We start from the raw sequence: 21,936 nt of genomic DNA, 5'->3' as shown, positions 1-21,936 counted from the left end.
TTGAAGCAGACACAGGATCGTCCCTCAAAAGTACACACACAGTACACAGTCTATTCCATAGGCCATTATGAAACAATAAGCAATTAAAACATAAAGACAATACAGATCATTACTCATGGGCCTGTATCTACCAGATACCAGGTTCTGAAAGTGCTGACACACAAAAATGTGGAATTATCATTTATACAAGGGATTCCAAACACTTTCCAATGAATATTACTGGTTATAACAAATTTACCACACTTTAACGAAAAGACAATATTAATCAGAAAAGAAAAGCCAGTAAGTACCAGAAAGGCAGTATAGCATGGCTGTTAAAAGCTAATCATTTAACCCCTATCTCTTCCTCTCACTAGCTGTACAACCCTGAGGAAGTTACTCAACCTCTCTGTGTCTCCACCTCCTCATCCATAAAATGAGGATAGTAGTGTCTACCTCACAGAGTGGTTGTAAAAATTAGGTAAGTCAATAAATCGTAAACTATTTGCAACAGTGCCTGGCACATAGTAGATACATAATAATTGTTCTCTACTTTTTTTTTTTTTTGCTCTTCTGTATTTATATTATTCTTTTCCACTTAGACAACAACCAACTCTTGATATTTATCATATCTCTTTAAGTCTAGCCAACCATCATATGACACTGGAATAAAATGTAAGATTTTCTAAAGGACCCAGCTTTCGAGTCAAGAATTAAATAATTTATAGAGACATGGTAGAAAAGAATGGATACATGTCCAAGGCATAGGACAAATGACCAGAAATGAGGAGAAGTGAATTATGGAGAATGACCGGCTTTGCCTACCTGGGATTGGTAGGTCTGGGATGAAAAGTGCCAACAGTTTTCAAAACCAGTCAAACCACAAACATTGTATTTACCACATCAAGTTTTCAATGCCTCACCAACCACCCCACAACTACTGGCCAAGGGCAAAGAACCCCTATGCACTTCCTAACCATTCCTACTTCTTCCCCATATCATCACACTCAAGGAGAAAAAAAAAAAAAACGCTGAGAAAATAAGAATAGAGGTCTCCCTGAAATATAATTCCATCAAATTTCCCATGAAAAGTAAGCAAAAATGAATGATAAAGAGAAGCACAATGCATTTATTCCCTCTAGATCTGTTGCCTGACTCTCATTAGGTAGATCTAGATACCCTTTAGGCCCGAGTCAGTGCTGTTGTCCATGGCTGGCAAGTGGGAAGAGAAATTCGGCTGGACGTGACCATGAGGGGTGAAGAACCTCAGTCACGAATGATGGGCACTCGTAGAAAGCTCTGAGGAGACCAGAATTTAATCAAAAGTACTTACCTGATGCTAACTCTCATGGGGCAGCATACAAAACGCAATAATGAGAGAAGAGAGTGACTAGGTTATAAGCAGCTGGACAGGAGGTGACAATGCTGAGAGAAGGGTGATACAAGTAGGGACAAGAAAGAAAAGATTTTCAAAGAGTCATAAGGAACAGTTTTAAGATATGCCCACAAATCAGAAGTACTGGTTAAAACGTCACGAGGCCTGAAGATCACGCAAGAGAACAGGATTTAGTAGGAGACAGAAAGTAGGGACTGCGATTATGATAAGACCAGCCCAAGGAGAGAGGATGTAGGTAGAATCACAAGGTCAGCCTCATCATGTTTAATTTTAGGTAAACACCAAAATTAAATATGTAGCCAAAATTTAGAAACATTCTCTGGGTAGCTGGAAAATCATAATATTATAGAGCATTTCTAATAGGTTCAGAATATCAACCAGCTCACAATTTAGTTGATTTGAGAGTTTTCTCTCATCAACAATAATACGTCTTTAAATGGCAAGCAATTAAAACATGAAATAGGCTCAAGATGGATTTAGAATGTATTAATATTGAGTAATAATATATTATGAATTATGAACCAAAAATGGGAGTATTTAAGCTTTAAGACCAACATACAAAGATGACTTTATAGAGAATAACTACCAAATTTTTCCACACAAAGAACATATATCTTTCAGACACAGAATATTAGGCATATGGATGATTATTCTGACTTCAGATCACCTTTCACAGGTTTATTATGTCATATAAATTAATTATAATACTACTTTAAGTTCTAAGAGTTCTACTTTTAGCCTTTATTCAAATCCTTACTGACAAATACCCACGTTAGCTTTCTTGCCTGATGTAACACATAAAAACAGTCATAAATCAGTCAAAGAAAATTGGAACATTTTTAACACAATCACTGGTTACTTTAAATAAAAAAAGATTTACCACATTTTCCTTCATCTTTCTTAGCTTTTCATCTATCTCTCTCAACCGATTCTGCTGATCCCGTTGCTCTTTGGTATTCTGAAGTACCTTTTCTCCTGGAGTTATTTCTGTATTTCTATCATCACCATTAAGATCAGGTTCCTAAATAAAAAAAAAAAATCTCATGCACAGGCTGAAACTATACCATCACACATTGTTCCAGAGCAACTGAGCCCTGAATGCTGGCTTTGCTTCTCAAACAATATTTCTTCCCTTCAATATTTATAATTCACTAAACTCTTCCTACTTGAGGGAGAAAAGGTCCAACTATACTAAACAACTAAGGAAATAAACTCAATCACCTGGAAAGCAGGAAGTTAGAGTGAAAAGAGCAGCGGCTGGGAAGCAGGGACCTCGGCTCTGATCCCTGCTCTGTACTTATCAGCTTGGAATCTTGGGCAAATCAGTTTTTCTGGACTTCAAGTTCATCATACATAAATAAAATAAAATAAAATAAAAACATGCCCATCTATGTTACGAGAGGCAGCTATGTAACAGTGAAAAGAGAACTGAGCTTGGTAAAGTCAGGAGTTTTGAACCCTGTCTCTACCTGGTTCCTGACTGAGATGGCCTTAGGGGAATCAATGAACCTCTCTGAACTTCAGTTTCATCAGCAAAATGATAATAATGATATCTAGCCCAAAAGTCATCACAGTACATCGCAGGCATGCAGCAAATCTTTTTTTTTTTTTCTTTTTTTGCGGTATGCGGGCCCTTCACTGTTGTGGCCTCTCCCGTTGCGGAGCACAGGCTCCGGACGCACAGGCTCAGCGGCCATGGCTCACGAGCCCAGCCGCTACGCGGCATGTGGGATCTTCCCAGACCAGGGCACGAACCCGTGTCCCCTGCATCGGCAGGCGGACTCTCAACCACTGCGCCACCAGGGAAGCCCTGCAGCAAATCTTAGTACCTAACAAATATGAGGGACTTCCCTGGTGGCACAGTGGTTGAGAATCCGCCTGCCAATGCAGGGGACACAGGTTCGAGCCCTGGTCCTGGAAGGTCCCACATGCCGTGGAGCAACTAAGCCCGTGTGCCACAAGTACTGAGCCTGCGCTCTAGAGCCTGCAAGCCGCAACTACTGAGCCCACGTGCCACAACTACTGAAGCCCGCACGCCTAGAGCTCATGCTCCACAACAAGAGAAGCCACCGCAATGAGAAGCCCGCGCACCACAACGAAGAGTAGCCCCCATTCGCTGGAACTAGAGAAAGCCTGCGTGCAGCAATGGAGACCAAACGCAGCCAAATTAATTAATTAATTTTTCAAAAATGAGCTGAATATGTCCTTTGAAAAGAATAAGCACTATATAAGGAAAGCATCTCATTATTATCAGCAATATTTGAATTGACAGAACCATATCCTCCCAAAGTTAGTATTGTTTCTAGGTGATTTAAATGGGTATTTCTTGACAGTAAGCTGGCCCTGTAACTATAACTAAACTTCCTACATTTCCTCCACAGATTCCCTACTCTGTTGCTATGAGGTAACTGGTATAAATGACATTTTTAAAGTTGCTTAAGCAGAATCCTCCCACATTCTCATTCCTTACATAGAGTTGATCAAGAATAGGCACCGTTTCACTTTTAATACATCTTTAATCAAGGCCCTTCTCTCTTTCTCACTGCTGCTTCACTTCAACTAGTAGTTTTGAAACTCCAGTGGCCTTCAGTCTCACACACAGAGTCTGTGAAAATATTCAAAGGCCCAGCCTCCACCCTGGAGACTCTGACTCAATAGGTAAGGAGTGAGGACTGACCACCTGAAGCACAACTGCTCGAAAATTTGACAACTATCAACTTAAAGTGCAAAGTTCTCACCCCTTCCCAGCCCTTCAGGCTCATCTCCCATTACGTAGGTCTCTGACCCAAAGCTTCGGCAATATTCACCACTGCTAGTTCTCCACCCTCTATGCCTCCTCCTTCCAACTCCTCATAGAGACTCCTACTCTTTTTGAGCTCAGCACAAACACGTTTTCACTATAAAATATTCCCTGACATACCCAGGAAGGGCAATTATTCTGCAGTCATGCCACAAGTTCCCTCACTGCACTTACCACACTGTCACGGCCCAGACATGGACCCAGACTGGTCCCACTCTGTATCCCAACACAAACTACAATCCTGAAGCTGGATAAGCACTGGCCAACAGACTGTAATTTTGGTTCTCAGCAATCACACCAATGAAATTCATTTTGTATAAAATTCTACTGAGGAGACCATTAAAAGAGTATCTCAGTTTCAAGAAGTGACTCTTTTACATCTTATTTTCCCCAAAAGGGGACTCACTTCTGTAGCCCTCAATCTCTAGAAGCAACCAGAGGGTGAATTATGATCAGCAGTATCTTTAAGAAGGAAACCTAACGTTAGGGAGGAGTTTGGAATAGATGGTATCAAGGTCTCCTTGCAGCTCTAAGCATCCAGTATTTTATGGCCCACTTTGAAGTAGGATACACATTGTCTCAGTCTGTTTGAGCTGCTATTACAGAATACCACAGACCGGGTGGCTTATAAACAACAGACATGTATTTCTGACAGTTCTGAAGGCTTGGAAGTCCAAGATCAAGGCTCAGGCTGATTCTGTATCTAGTGAAGGCCTGCTTCCTAAATGGCCATCTTCTGGCTCTGTCCTCACATAATAAAAAGGACAAAGAAGCTCTCTGGGTCTCTTTTATAAGGGCACTTAACACATTTATGAGGGATCCATCCCCATGACCAAATTACTCCCAAAGCCCTCCCCTCCAAACACAATCACACTGGGGATTAAATTCCAACATATGAATTTGGTAAGCACACATTCTGTCTATGGAATATAGTGACCTGAAAAACACTCAAATTGTATTTCATTTTTAAATAGAAATCTTTTTTTTTTAAAAGGACATTTTAAATAATCTACAACTATGGTCTTTGAAATCATTGGCTAGGCACAAAAAAGAAAAACAGAAAGAAAAAATGTGTAAACCAGACTTCATCAATATTTTTTAATTTTACTTATCCAAAGCCACCACTAAGAAAATAGAAAAACCACAGACAGAGAGAAGAATATAGCACACAAATCTGACACAGGACTCGTAACCAGTATATACAAGGAGCTCACACAGTTCACTAAGTTCACACAGTTCACTTAGTTCACTAAGAATCAATAATATTTAAAAATCCAGTTCTAAAATGACTTGAACAGATATTTTATAAAAGAAGATAATATAAGTGATAAATAAGCACATGAAAAAGTCCTCAACATCATTAAGTCATCAGGGAAATGCAAATTAAAATCCCAATGAGGTATCACTAGCCACTAGAATGACCCACATGAAAATGTTTGTTAAAACTAAACGTTGGAGAAGTACAGAAAAAGCAAACTCTCACACGTTGTTGGTGTCAGTATACAATGGCACAACCACTTTGGAAAACTGACAGTTTCTCAAAAAGTTAAATGTTTGTTCATGTAGCTCAGTATCAAAAAAAGCAAACAACCCAATCCAAAAATGGGCAGAAGACCTAAACAGACATTTCTCCAAAGAAGATATACAGATGGCCAACAAACACATGAAAGGATGCTCAACATCACTAATCATTAGAGAAATGCAAATCAAAACCACAATGAGGTATTACCTCACACCAGTCAGAATGGCCATTGTCAAAAAATCTACAGACAATAAATGCTGGAGAGGGTGTGGAGAAAAGGGAACCCTCTTGCACTATTGGTGGGAATGTAACTTGATACAGCCACTATAGAGAACAGTATGGAAGTTCTTTAAAAATCTAAAACTAGAACTACCATACGACCCAGTGATCCCACTACTGGGCATATACCCAGAGAAAACCATAACTCAAAAAGAGTCATGTACCACAATGTCCATTGCAGCTCTATTTACAATAGCCAGGACATGGAAGCAACCTAAGTGTCCACTGACAGATGAATGGATAAAGAAGATGTGGCACATACATGCAATGGAATATTACTCAGCCATAAAAAAGAAACGAAATTGAGTTATTTGTAGTGAGGTGGATGGACCTAGAGTCTGTCATACAGAGTGAAGTAAGTCAGAAAGAGAAAAACAAATACCATATGCTAACACATATATATGGAATCTAAAAAAAAAAAAATGGTTCTGAAGAACCTAGGGGCAGGACAGGAATAAAGACGCAGACATAGAGAATGGACTTGAGGACACGGGGAGTGGGAAGGGTAAGCTGGGACGAAGTAAGGGAGTGGCATGGCCATATATACACTACCAAATGTAAATTAGATAGCTAGTGGGAAGTAGCCGCATAGCACAGGGAGATCAGCTCTGTGCTTTGTGACCACCTAGCGGGTGGGCTAAGGAGGGTGGGAGGAGACGCAAGAGGGAGGGGATATGGGGATATATGTATACAGAGAGCTGATTCACTTTGTTATGCAGCAGAAACTAACATAACATGGTAAAGCAATTATACTCCAATAAAGATGCTAAAAAAAAAACAAAAAACACCAGCCAAAGCCTTCATGTTCCTGGGTGTCAATGTTTCCTATTTATTTCATTTTCTTAGTCTTAATAAAAATGAAAAAAAAAAAGTTAAACACTTGTCTATCCTATGACTCAGAAGTTCCACTCCTGTGAATCTATCCAAGAGAAATGAAAATGTATGACTCAAACTTTGTATACGAATGTTCAGAACAGCTTCATGCACAGAGCCAAATGCCCACCGAGACAAGAATGAGAAACTGTCATGAACATCTGATGTAAGCTGGGACAATTACTCTTTCTCCTTGACCTCTGTCTTGTGGTTAGGTTTAGTCAATGAGAGGGGAGGAGTGTTAGGAGATTGGAGTGCAGGAAGAAGAAGAGTTTGGGGTATCTTCCCCTTCCCCTCACTGCTTTGGCATTATGGTTTGGGCAGCAATGTATCCCTGAGGTGCCCATTAAGGGGAGTTTTCTTAGATTCAACTGAATATTCATTTTCAGAGGCAAACAGAGGCCACACTTGGAGCCAGTCTACTCAGAAGAATGTAAGACAGGAAACACAGCAGAGCAGTGTCAGGTATCCCTCTTCAATAGTAGTTTTTGCTGCAGTCCATGTCATAACTGTATAGGTACAAGGGGCCAAGGAAGCTACCCTGGAAGATTATTCTACCACAGCTCTAGCTCTCCCTAAGCTCCAAAACACTTTTTCTTCTCCCTACCCACTGTTGCTAGTCCTAAGTGTCCCAACATCTCTTACTGGCTCCTTTAAATCTGTAAATAGTTCCTTCACCTCATTATCTTCAAAATCCAAGTTGGGTGTTTTTTCTGTTCCTTGCCCAGAACTCTAACTGGTATACTGTGTATGTATGCGTGTATGTGTATGCACCTGTAGAGAAATAGACCGGAAGGAAATTTAACCTGATGGTAAAAACCTTGATGATTTTATCTTATTTTTCTTAGATGTTTTTGTATTTCCTGAATTTCTACAGTAAACATGTAATGATTTCATAAGCATAAAAAGTCATTCCTTATTTTTAAGAAAACAAAAAATTATTCTACCAAGGCTATTTTCATTCTGCTCTGACAATGTGACTCTCTGTACCCAAAAGATACTGGCCTAAAGGTGAGATTTTAGCCCCAGTTCTGCTGGTATAAGCAGCTGAGTACTTTTGAGCAAGTCACTTTTTCTTTCTGGGTCTCAATTTCTTCTAAAAAAGTTTCTTTCAACTCTGAAAGCTTATGAGTCTGCAATTCTCCACAATTAAATCCAAGGATATATAACGTCTTTCCTCAGTCTCAGTCTCTGATAGCATAACCATATAGTACAAATATTTGAAGGACAGCATGTGATGAAAACAGAGGCCAAGAGGGAGCAAGAAAAGGCAATCACTGGTTCTGGCAAAGGTTGCTCATTGGTACATTCAAGAAGCTCCGTGGGGCCAGGAGAGGTTCTATTGTCACATCAAAGTGCCAATCAGTACCATCTGTTTTCCTGATCAGCAGAAGAAGCTTGATTTCCTCTGGTAGAAAGTTTGAGCAGATTCTCTGACCATCCATATTGTTTATATATTTCTGAGTCATACAGAAATGCTTTTATTCAGTTAAAGTAAAATTCAGTTCCGTAAAAGCTCTCCATGATATGCACAGAATATCTAAGGAGCGACAAGAAGAGAAGAGACCCTGAGGTCAAGAGGTATTTGTTGATTTGACTAATTGATTGCCAAGGGATTCTAAGTTCATCCTTAAAAAAATATTGGTGGTGTTGACTGAGCCAACAGGTGTCTTTGAAGCTAAGTAAACTCATTTCTAAAAGCCAAATACAGAGGAAATTACTCATGCCTCCATAAGTTATCTGATATGAAAATAAGGCATGAGTTAAGGGCCAGAAAAACACAAACCTGCCTAAATGAAGCCAGCGTGCCCTGTGTTTTCAAGCTAATGGTATACTTTTCCATAGGCTACTGCTATTTCCTGGTATCAGATGGATCATTTGCCTGGCAGTACTAAAAGTAAAGAAAAAAATCTTTCAGCCAGATTGTTTTTATCATTTTGAAATACTTCCATGAAATGAAAGAAACCTTGACTACACAGGAGGTTTAACACAGAAAAACCAAGAAATATAAACAAAAACTGCAAAGTAATCTGTAAAACATAGGTGGCAAGAAGAATTCCCCAGATTTAGTTGGGAACGTTTGCCAGGTTAGCATCAGAGGCAAGGACGTCTGAAGTAACTTCCTGTCTATTCCTCAATTCAGAAATCCATGCTCTTGTGGCCTACTTCTATAGTTTTTTGAAATGAACAGATGGTCAATAAGATTCTGTGCTTGTGACTAGCATACATAAAAGATTCCTCAGTTCCTGCCCTTGACCAGCATAGTAAGTAATGTGAGGTCAAGTGAACAGCATGGCTGTTACTGGAACTCTACAAATCCCTGAACTCAGTAGTAAAACATCTTTCAAGATTACATGTCTAACCATGTTTTATATTTCCTCAAGTTTAGCTAACGTTGAAACAAGAGACCAAAACACAGTTAATTGTTGGTCGGTATTCTCTTGGCAAGAAAAGAGATAAATACACCTACAATTTTCCTCAAATGTTTGTTAATTTTTGTTGGTCTTACCAAATCGTATACAACTAAATCAATATTTTAAGAACAAGAAAATACATCAAGTGAGAAGGACTTTTATAGTCAATTAAACTAGTTGACTTAACAAAGAAATGCCTCATGACAATAAGAGCCATTTCTGAAGACTCTCTCCCAACCAGGAAAACAACATCTAATGATGAACTGGAATTCTAGATTTAGTAAGACTGATTGCATGAGATGAATAAATTACACTTCTTCATAAGAGCCAAACTGAATAGAATTTATTATTGAATCCAGTTGCTAAGGATTTACGAAACTTAGTGCTTACATAACTCCTATATCTTGGATATTTCTGGCGAAAGCTGGAATCTAACACAGCTGCAAATAAGAAATACGGTAACTAAATTATAGAACATCACTCAATTTTATGGTGGGATTTACAATACGTGGAAAGAACTACCTGATTTGTTGGAGGGTTAGGGGATGGATACAGAAAGGTATGCACAGTTAAACCACAGATCCTAAGAAAAAAACTGCTTCAATTAGTTCTCTTTCGCTAAGATGAAATGAAAATAAAAAGCAGATGTAAAACTGCAACCACATGACATTACTCACATTACAGCAATAGCAGTAACATGCCATTCTTTCTTCTGAATGTGACCACATGCTTTGTTTTACGCTAAAGAAATCAGATATATAGAAGCCAAATGCTGCTTTTAAAACATCGCTATGAAGTTAAGAGCGAGGGCACCTCATGAGAACGTTGTAATCAGCAAGCTCCTAAGGAAAAGATTTCTTACCTGCCGCTTTCACAACCAATACTTCCTTAATCTGAGTCACCTCTCTGGAGTCCCTCAAATTATTCTGACTCAGGTACGTTTATCATCCCAGGCTTACCGTGCCTACTAGTTTATCATCTTAGAGTTGCCATAGTCAGGTAAGTCAGAAAGCCTGAATGTTTCGACTTGTTTGGGAAACTATTTTCTTGACCAAAATTTTAAAACTTCCAAAGGAATTTTTAAAATATCACTCCTTCATTATATAGCCTTTCCTTTCTCTGTGCTTCCCCAGCATATGTTTTCTGTACTTCTCATAAAATCAGTTCCCATATTGTGGTACTTCGGGTTTCCTTGTATGGTCGGTCACGGCACAACCTGGTCTATGTTTACATCCTATCCTCCAGGATCCTATGAGCTGCTTTCAGGTCAGAGGTGAAGCCACATATTAATCTGGATACTCAACATCAACCACCACACCATCTCTTGTGAAATAAGCAGGAATTCAAAGATATTTTGATGACCTGTGCAGGGGCTGGGCAAGTTACATAAATGCATGAAGTAGGCCCATGTATTGCAGGCAATGCAGTATGGCGTGAAGGATGGCATAGCAAGCTGGAGAATTTGTGCTCCACTGAAAGCAGCAGTTGCTACTTAGCTCAGTCCTGTAGTTTGCCAAGCAAGGCTTCAAGCCTAATTTGCCAGATGTTCTAACTTTTCAAGAGAAACTAGAAATTTGGATTTTTATATAAGTTCACCCAATTTTTAAATGTTTGCTAAAAAAAAAATTGTAAACCCTAAGTGGTCTAAAGGAACCCTACCTGTGAACCCAATTTGCCCTGCAGACCACCAGTTTTCAACCTCATGCTGTGTGATGGCAGCCTTCTCAGGGCCTTTGAGCCCCTCTGCCTCACTCACTGGTTTCTCTTCCTCCTCCTATCTCGCACTTGTAGAAATGAACTTTCTTGATATTCCTTCTGGATGTGCTTTCTCTCTCTCTGAACCAGCACAGCACTGTGCTCATAGCCTTCTACTGTTCTTACCTATAACGTCTTGTACTACGGTTGTCTATGTGCATTCTGTGTCTCTCATAATGAAATAAGTTCCTTAAGTCACTTATTATAATAACGTCTTGGGTTGAGTTTTGAGTCAGATACCATGCTAAGTACTCTATACATATTAACTCATCTACACTTTAAAAGAACACTAAAAAAAAAAAAACTAAAAAAAAAAAAGAACACTAAAGAATAATATTATCATTACTGTTTTACAGATGCGGCAACTGGGGTTTAGAGTGCTTCTAATTAATGCCCAAGTCCTCAGAGCCAATAAGTGGAAGGGTCAGAACCTGAAGTGAGGTTGTCTGACTCCACAGTTCTATATGTGCCTGACTCGTCGTTATTTACTTTTTAAACATCTTTATTGGAGAATAATTGTTTTACAATGGTGTGTTAGTTTCTGCTTTATAACAGAAACTATACGTATACGTATATCCCCATATATGTATCAGCTATACGTATACGTATATCCCCATATCTCCTCGCTCTTGCGGCTCCCTCCGACCTTCCCTATCCTACCCCTCTAGGTGGTCACAAAGCACCAAGCTGATCTCCCTGTGCTATGCGGCTGCTTCCCACTACCTATCTAATTTACATTTGGTACTGTATATATGGCCATGTCACTCTCTCACTTCGTCCCAGCTTACCCTTCCCACTCCCCGTGTCCTTTATTCCTGTCCTGCCCCTAGGTTCTTCAGAACCTTCTTTCTCTTTTCGTAGATTCCATACATATGTGTTAGCATACGGTATTTGTTTCTCTCTTTCTGACTTACCTCACTCTGTATGACAGTCTCTAGGTCCATCCACCTCACTACAAATAACTCAATTTCGTTTCTTTTTATGGCTCAGTAATATTCCATTGCATATATGTGCCACATCTTCTTTATCCATTCATCTGTTGATGGACACTTAGGTTGCTACCATGTCCTGGCTATTGTAAATAGAGCTGCAATGAACATTGTGGTACATGACTCTGTTTGAATTATGGTTTTCTCCAGGTATATGCCCTGTAGTGGGATTGCTGGGTCATATGGTAGTTCTAGTTTTAGTTTTCTAAGGAACCTCCATACTGTTCTCCATAGTGGCTGTATCAATTTATATTACCACCAACAGTGCAAGAGGGTTCCATTTTCTCCACACCCTCTCCAGCATTTATTGTTTGTAGATTTTTAGATGATGATCATTCTCACTGGTGTGAGGTGATACCTCATTGTAGTTTTGATTTGCATTTCTCTAATGATTAGTGATGTTGAGCATCCTTTCATGTGTTTGTTAGCAATCTGTATATCTTCTTTGGAGAAATGTCTATTTAGGTCTTCTGCCCGTTTTTGGATTGGGTTGTTTGTTTCTTTGATATTGAGCTGCATGAGCTGCTTGTAAATTTTGGAGATTAATCCTTTGTCAGTTGCTTCATTTGCAAATATTTTCTCCCATTCTGAGGGTTGTCTTATTGCCCTGTTTATGGTTTCCTTTGCTGTGCAAAAGATTTTAAGTTTCATTAGGTTTCATTTGTTTATTTTTGTTTTTATTTCCATTTCTCTAGGAGGTGGGTCAAAAAGGATCTTCCTGTGATTTATGTCATAGAGTGGTCTGCCTATGTTTTCCTCTAAGAGTTTGATAGTGTCTAGTCTTACATTTAGGTCCTTCATCCATTTCGAGGTTATTTTTGTGTATGCGGTTAGGGAGTGTTCTAATTTCATTCTTTTACATGTAGCTGTCCAGTTTTCCCAGCACCACTTACTGAAGAGGCTGTCTTTTCTCCATTGTATATTCTTGCCTCCTTTATCAAAGATAAGGTGACCATATGTGCGTGGATTTATCTCTGGGCTTTCTATCCTGTTCCATTGATCTGTTTTTGTGCCAGTACCATAATGTCTTGATTACTGTAGCTTTGTAGTATAGTCTGAAGTCCGGGAGCTTGATTCCTCCAGCTCCGTTTTTCTTTCTCAAGATTGCTTTGGCTGTTCGGGGTCTTTTGTGTTTCCATACAACTTGTGAAAATTTTTGTTCTAGTTCTGTGAAAAATGCCATTGGGAGTTTGATAGGGATTGCATTGAATCTATAGATTGCTTTGGGTAGTCATTTTCACAATGTTGATTCTTCCAATCCAAAAGCATTGTATATCTCTCCATCTGTTTGTATCATCTTTAATTTCTTTCATCAGTGTCTTATAGTTTTCTGCATACAGGTCTTTTGTCTTCTTAGGTAGGTTTATTCCTTGGCATTTTATTCTTTTCGTTGAAGTGATAAATGGGAGTGTTTCCTTAATCTCTCTTTCAAATTTTTCATCATTAGTGTATAGGAATGCAAGAGATTTCTGTGCATTAATTTTGTATCCTGCTACTTTACCAAATTCATTGATTAGCTCTAGTAGCTTTCTGGTAGCATCTTTACGATTCTCTATGTATATCATGTCATCTGCAGATAGTGACAGTTTTACTTCCCTTTTTCCAATTTGGATTGCTTTTATTTCTTTTCCTTCTCTGATTGCTGTGGCTAAAACTTCCAAAGCTATGTTGAATAACAGTGGCAAGAGTGGGCAACATTGTCTTGTTCCTGATCTTAGAGGAAATGGTTTCAGTTTTTCACCATTGAGAATGATGCTGGCTGTGGGTTTGCCATATATGGCCTATATTATGTTGAGGTAGGTTCCCTCTATGCCTACTTTCTGGGGAGTTTTTATCATAAATTGGTGTTGAATTTTGTCGAAAGCCTTTTCTGTATCTATTGAGATGATCATATGGTTTTTCTCCTTCAATTTGTTAATATGGTGTATCACACTGATTGATTTGCATATATTTAAGAATCCTTGCATTCCTGGGATAAATCCCACTTGATCATGGTGTATGATCCTTTTAATGTGCTCTTGGATTCTGTTTGCTAATATTTTGTTGAGGATTTTTGCATCTATGTTCATCAGTGATATTGGCCTGTAGTTTTCTTTCTTTGTGACATCTTTGTCTGGTTTTGGTATCAGGGTGATGGTGGACTCATAGAATGAGTTTGGGAGTGTTCCTCCCTCTGCTACATTTTGGAAGAGTTTGAGAAAGATAGGTGTTAGCTCTTCTCTAAATGTTTGATAGAATTTGCCTGTGAAGCCACTGACTCATTTTTAAATGACCTACAATTCCCTGCATGCAATGAGCACTTGATTAATATTTGTGGAATTGATTGCTGAAGAACAGAAATTTATATTTCATTTAAAAGACATTCTTTCTAAGGGAGCATGGAGAAAAGCTACTGGTGAGTTAATGGTTTGCAGAAAGGTTAAAAATAAAAATAACATGACTATGCATTATGAATATTTGTGGTTCAGCAGTAGACTGGAGGCCATTTGTCAACTGAATAGATATGCAGGGTTTATCCGAGATACTTTCAGTGTATTATTCAAAAAGAATTCCAATCCAAAAATAATATCAGGGGATAGCTTCAAGATAGCGGAGGAGTAAGACATGGAGATCACCTTCCTCCCAAAAAATACACCAAAAATACATCTACATGTGGAACAGCTCCTACAGAACACCTACTGAATGCTGGCAGAAGACCTCAGACTTGCCAAAAGACAAGAAACTCCCCAGGTACCTGGGTAGGGCACAAGAAAAAAGAAAAAACAGAGACAAAAGGATAGGGACGGGACCTGCACCTCCGGGAAGGAGCTGTTAAGGAGGAAAAGTTTTCACACACTAGGAAGCTCCTTCACTGGCAGAGACGGGGGGGTGGCAGGGGGGGAAGCCTCGGAGCCATGGAAGAGAGCGCAGCAACAGGGGTGCAGAGGGTGAAGTGGAGAGATTCCCACACAAAGGATCACTGCTGACCAGCACTCACCAGCCTGAGAGGCTTGTCTGCTCACCTGCTGGGGAGGATGGGGGCTGGGAGCTGAGGGTTGGGCTTCGGAGGTCAGACCCCAGGGAGAGGACTGGGGTTGGCTGCATGAACACAGCCTGAAGGGGGCTAGTGCACAACAGCTAGCCGAGAGGGAGTCCAGGAAAATGTCTGGAACTGCCTAAGAGGCAAGAGAACATTGTTTCAGGGTGCACTAGGAGAGGGGATTCAGAGCACCGCCTAAACAAGCTCAAGAGAGCAGCATGAGCCGTGGCTATCAGCGAGGACACCAGAGACGGGCATGAGATGCTAAGGCTGCTGCTGCAGCCACCAAGAAACCTGTGTGCAAGCACAGGTCACTATGCACACCTCCCCCTCCGGGGAGCCTGTGCAGCCTGCCACTGCCAGAGTCCCGTGATCCAGGGACAACTTCCCCAGGAAAACACACGGTACGCCTCAGGCTGTTGCACTGTCACGCTGGCCTCCGCTGCCACAGGCTCACCCCGCATTTGATACCCCTCCCTTCCCCACTCCCCCACCCCCTGCCCCACCTGAGTGAGTCACAGCCCCCTAATCAGCTGCTACTTTAACCCTGTCCTGTCTGGGCAGGGTACAGATGCCCTCAGGCGACATACAGGCCCCTCAGGCGGGGCCAAATCCAAAGCTGAATCCCAGGAGCTGGGCGAACAAAGAAGAGAAAGGGAAATCTCTCCCAGCAGCCTCCGGAGCAGCAGATTAAATCTCCACAATCAAATTGATGTAGCCTGCTTCTGTGGAATACCTGAAGAGACAACAAATCATCCCAAAACTGAGGCGGTGGACTTTGGGAGCAACTGTAGACTTGGGGTTGGCTTTTTGCATCTAATTTGTTTCTGGTTTTATGTTTATCTTAGTTTAGTATTTACAGCTTACTATCACTGGTACATTAGTTTATTGATTCGGCTGCTCTCTTCCTTTTTTTTTTAATATATATATACTTTTCCTTTTTCTCCTTTTGTGAGTGTGTATCTGTATGCTTCTTTGTGTGATTTTGTCTGTATACCTTTGCCTTTACCATTTGTCATAGGGTTCTGTCTGTCCGGTTTGTTTGTTTGTTTGTTTGTTTTACTATAGTTTTTAGCACTTGTAATCATTGGTGGATTTGTTTATTGGTTTGGTTGCTGTCTCTTCCTTTTTTTTTAAATTACTTTCTTATTTTTAATAATTTTTATTTTTTTATTTTAATAACTTCATTTTATTTTTTTCTTCCTTCCTCCCTCCCTCCCTCCCTCCCTCCCTCCCTCCCTCCCTCTCTCTCTCTCTCTCTCTCTCTTTCTTTCTTTCTTTCTTTCCTTCTTTCTTTCTTTCTTTCTTTCTTTTTCTCCCTTTTCTTCTGAGCCGTGTGGAGGACAGTCTCTTGGTGCTCCAGCCAGGTGTCAGGCCTGAGCCTCTGAGGTGGAGGAGCCAATTACAGGACACTGGTCCACCAGAGACCTCCCAAATCCACATAATATCAAAAAGTGAAAGCTTTCTCAGAGATCTCAATCTCAACGATAAGACCCAGCTCCACTCAACGACCAGCAAGCTACAGTGCTGGAGGCCCTACGTCAAACAACAAGCAAGACAGGAACACAACCCCACCCATTAGCAGAGAGGCTGCCTAAAATCATACTAAGTTCACAGACACCTCAAAACACACCACCAGACACGTTCCTGCCCACCAGAAAAACAAGATCCAGCCTCATCCACCAGAACACAGGCACGAGTATCCTCCACCAGGAAGCCTACACAACCCACTGAACCAACCTTACACTGGGCGCAGACACCAAAAACAACAGGAACTACGAACCTGCAACCTGCGAAAAGGAGACCCCAAACACAGTAAGTTAAGCAAAATGAGAAGACAGAGAAATACACAGCAGATGACGGAGAAGGGTAAAAACCCACCAGACCAAACAAATGAAGAGGAAATAGGCAGTCTACCTGAAAAAGAATTCAGAGTAATGATAGTAAACATGATCCAAAATCTTGGAAATAGAATGGAAAAAATACAAGAAATGTTTACCAAGGATCTCGAAGAACTAAAAAGCAAACAAACAATGATGAACAACACAATAAATGAAATTAAAAATTCTCTAGAAGGGATCAATAGCAGAATAACTGAGGCAGAAGAACGGATAAGTGACCTGGAAGATAAAATAGTGGAAATAACTACCACAGAGCAAAATAAAGAAAAAAGAATGAAAAGAATTGAGGACAGTGTTCTAGACCTCTGGGACAACATTAAACGCACCGATATTCGAATTATAGGGGTGCCAGAAGAAGAAGAGAAAAAGAAAGGGACTGAGAAAATATGTGAAGAGATTACAGTTGAAAACTTCCCTACTATGGGAAAGGAAAGAGTCAATCAAGTCCAGGAAGCACAGACCATCCCATTCAGGATAAATCCAAGGAGAAACACGCCAAGACACATATTAATCAAACAATCAAAAATTAAATACAAAGAAAAAATATTAAAAGCAGCAAGGGAAAAACAACACGTAACACACAATGGAATCCCCATAAGGTTAACAGCTGATCTTGCAGCAGAAACTCTACAACCAGAAGGGAATGGCAGGACATATTTAAAGTGACGAAAGAGAAAAACCTACAGCCAAGATTACTCTATCCAGCAAAGATCTCATTCAGATTTGACAGAGAAATTAAAACCTTTACAGACAAGCAAAAGCTAAGAGAATTCAGCAGCACCAAACCAGCTTTACAACAAATGCTAAAGGAACTTCTCTAGGCAGGAAACACAAGAGAAGGAAAAGACCTACAATAATAAACCCAAAACAATTAAGAAAATGGTAATAGGAACATACATATCAATAATTACCTTAAATGTAAATGGATTAAATGCTCCAACCAATAGACATAGACAGGCTGAATGGATACAAAAACAAGACCTGTATATATGCTCTTTACAAGAGACCTACTTCAGACCTAGGGACACATACAGACTGAAAGTGAGGGGATGGAAAAAGATATTCCATGCAAATGGAAATCAAAACAAAGCTGGAGTATCAATTCTCATATCAGACAAAACAGACGTTAAAACAAAGACCATTACAAGAGACAAAGAAGGACACTACATAATGATCAAGGGATCAATCCAAGAAAAAGATATAACAATTGTAAATATTTATGCACCCAACATAGGAGCACCTCAATACATAAGGCAAATACTAACAGCCATAAAAGGGGAAATCGACAGTAACACAATCATGGTAGGGGATTTTAACACCCCACTTTCACCAATGGACAGATAATCCAAAATGAAAATAAAAAAGGAAACGCAAGCTTTAAATGATACATTAAACAAGATGGACTTAATTGATATTTATAGGACATTCCATCCAAAAACAACAGAATACACTTTCTTCTCAAGTGCTCATGGAACATTCTCCAGGATAGATCATATATTAGGTCACAAGTCAGCCTTGGTAAATTTAAGAAAATTGAAATCATATCAAGTACCTTTTCCAACCACAACGCTATGAGACTAGATATCAATTACAGGAAAAAAATCTGTAACAAATACAAACACATTGAGGATAAACAATACACTACTTAATAACCAAGAGATCACTGAAGAAATCAAAGAGGAAATCAAAAGATACCTACAGGCTTCCCTGGTGGCGCAGTGGTTGAGAGTCTGCCTGCCAATGCAGGGGACACGGGTTCGTGCCCCAGTCGGGGAAGATCCCACATGCCGCACAGCGGCTAGGCCCGTGAGCCATGGCCGCTGAGCCTGCGTGTCCAGAGCCTGTGCTCTGCAACAGGAGAGTCCACAACAGTGAGAGGCCCGCGTACAGCCAAAAAAAAAAAGATACCTAGAAGCAAATGACAATGAAAACACGACGACCCAAAACCTATGGGATGCAGCAAAAGCAGTTCTAAGAGGGAAGTTTATAGTAATACAATCCTACCTCAAGAAACAAGAAACATCTCAAATAAACAACCTAACCTTACACCTAAAGCAATTAGAGAAATAAGAACAAAAATACCCCAAAGTTAGCAGAAAGAAAGAAATCATAAAGATCAGATCAGAAATAAATGAAAAAGAAATGAAAGAAATGATAGCAACAATCAATAAAAGTAAAAGCTGGTTCTTTGAGAAGATAAACAAAATTGATAAACCATTAGCCAGACTCATCAAGAGAAAAAGGGAGAAGACTCAAATCAACAGAATTAGAAATGAAAAGGGGGAGGTAACAACTGACACTGCAGAATTACAAAGGATCATGAGAGGTTACTACAAGCAGCTCTATGCCAATAAAATGGACAACCTGGAAGAAATGGACAAATTCTTAGAAATGCATAACCTTCCAAGACTGAACCAGAAAGAAACAGAAACTATGAACAGACCAATCACAAGCACTGAAATTGAAACTGTGATTAAAAATCTTCCAACAAACAAAAGCCCAGGACCAGATGGCTTCACAGGAGAAATCTATCAAACATTTAGAAAGGAGCTAACACCTATCCTTCTCAAACTCTTCCAAAATACAGCAGAGGGAGGAACACTCCCAAACTCATTCTATGAGGCCACCATCACCCTGATACCAAAACTAGACAAAGATGTCACAAAAAAAGAAAACTACAGAACAATACCACTGATGAACATAGATGCAAAAATCCTCAACAAAATACTAGCAAACAGAATTCCACAGCACATTAAAAGGATCATACACCATGATCAAATGGGGTTTATACCAGGAATACAAGGATTCTTCAATATATGCAAATCAATCAATGTGATACACATATTAACAAATTGAAGGAGAAAAACCATATGATCATCTAAATAGATGCAGAGAAAGCTTCTGACAAAATTCAACACCTATTTATGATAAAAACCCGCCAGGAAGTAGGCACAGAGTGAACTTACCTCAACATAATAAAGGCCATATATTACAAACCCACAGCCAACATAGTCCTCAATGGTGAAACAGTGAAACCACTTCCACTAAGATCAGGAACAAGACAAGGTTGTCCACTCTCACCATTATTATTCATCATAGTTTTGGAAGTTTTAGCCACATCAATCAGAGAAGAAAAAGAAATAAAAAGAATCCAAATTGGAAAAGAAGAAGTAAAGCTGTCACTATTTGCAGATGACATGATACTATACATAGAGAATCGTAAAGATGCTACCAGAAAACTACTAGAGCTAATCAATGAATTTGGTAAAGTAGCAGGAAATTAATGCACAGAAATCTCTTGCATTCCTATACAATAATGATGAAAAATCTGAAAGTGATTTTTCAGATCACTTTTGAAATCATTTCTTGCAATAGTTTCAAAAATCTGAAACCATTGCAACAAAAAAGAATAAAATACCTAGGAATAAACTTACCTAAGGAGACAAAAGACCTGTATGCAGAAAATTATAAGACACTGATGAAAGAGAGATGATACAAATAGATGGAGAGTTATGCCATGCTCTTGGATTGGAAGAATCAACATTGTGAAAATGACTATACTACCCAAAGCAATCTACATATTCAACGCAATCCCTATCAAACTACCAATGCCATTTTTCACAGAACTAGAACAAAAAATTTCACAATTTGTATGGAAACACAAAAGACCCCGAATAGCCAAAGCAATCTTGAGAAAGAAAAACGGAGCTGGAGGAATCAGGCTTCCAGACTTCAGACTGTACTACAAAGCTACAGTAATCAAGAAAGTATGGTACTGGCACAAAAACAGACACACACATATGGTCACCTTATCTTTGATAAAGGAGGCAAGAATATACAATGGAGAAAAGACAGCCCCTTCAATAAGTGGTGCTGGGAAAATTGGACAGCTACAAGTAAAAGAATGAAATTAGAACACTCCCTAACACCATACACAAAAGTAAACTCAAAATGGATTAAAGACCTAAATGTAAGGCCAGACACGATCAAACTCTTAGAGGAAAACTCAGGCAGAACACTCTAAAACATAAATCACAGCAAGATCCTTTCTGGCCCACCTTGTAGAGAAATGGAAATAAAAACAAAAATAAATAAATGGGACCTAATGAAATGTAAATGCTTTTGCACAGCAAAGGAAACCATAAACAAGACGAAAAGACAACCCTCAGACTGGGAGAAAATATTTGCAAATGAAGCAACTGACAAAGATAACCTCCAAAATTTACAAGCAGCACATGCAGCTCAATATCAAAAAAACAAAAAACCCAATCCAATAATGGGCAGAAGACCTAAATAGACATTTCTCCAAAGAGGACATACAGATGGCCAACAAACACATGAAAAAATGTTGAATATCATTAATCATTAGAGAAATGCAAATCAAAACTACAATGAGGTATCACCTCACACCAGTCAGAATGGCCATCATCAAAAAGTCTACAAACAATAAATGCTGGAGAGGATGTGGAGAAAAGGGAACCCTCTTGCACTGTTGGTGGGAATGTAAATTGATACAGCCACTATGGAGAACAGTATGGAGGTTCCTTAAAAAACTAAAAATAGAACTACCATACAACCCAGCAATCCCACTACAGGGCATATACCCTGAGAAAACCATAATTCAAAAAGAGTCATGTACCACAATGTTCATTGCCGCTCTATTTACAATAGCCAGGACATGGAAGCAACCTAAGTGTTCGACAGATGAATGGATAAAGAAGGTGTGACACATGTACACAATGGAATATTACTCAGCCATAAAAAGAAACGAAATTGAGTTATTTGTAGTGAGGTGGGTGGATCTAGAGTCTATCATACAGAGTGAAGTCAGAAAGAGAAAAACAAATACTGTATGCTAAACAAATATATGGAATCTAAAAAAAAAAAAATGGTTCTGAAGAACCTCCTGGCAGGAAAGGAATAAAGACACAGATAGGGCTTCCCTGGTGGTGCAGTGGTTGAGAGTCCACCTGCCGATGCAGGGGACACGGGTTCGTGCCCCGGTCTGG

The 21,936-nt window shown here is 39.5% G+C and overlaps 1 protein-coding gene across 1 annotated transcript in view; it reads right to left on the bottom strand.

Moving 5' to 3' along the window:
• The window catches only part of FSIP1 (fibrous sheath interacting protein 1), a 207,826-nt gene that overhangs the window by 129,525 nt on the left and 56,365 nt on the right, over positions 1-21,936 (bottom strand). Inside the window, exon 10 of the mRNA XM_033435831.2 lies at positions 2,256-2,396. Coding sequence (XP_033291722.2) covers positions 2,256-2,396 — 141 coding nt within the window. The remainder of the gene's footprint in view (positions 1-2,255; positions 2,397-21,936) is intronic.

The sequence above is a fragment of the Orcinus orca genome, chromosome 2 (assembly GCF_937001465.1).
Source record: "Orcinus orca chromosome 2, mOrcOrc1.1, whole genome shotgun sequence".
Taxonomy (NCBI): domain Eukaryota; kingdom Metazoa; phylum Chordata; class Mammalia; order Artiodactyla; family Delphinidae; genus Orcinus; species Orcinus orca.
Note: the sequence above shows the minus strand (reverse complement) of the source record. Positions and strands in the feature narration are given on the sequence as shown.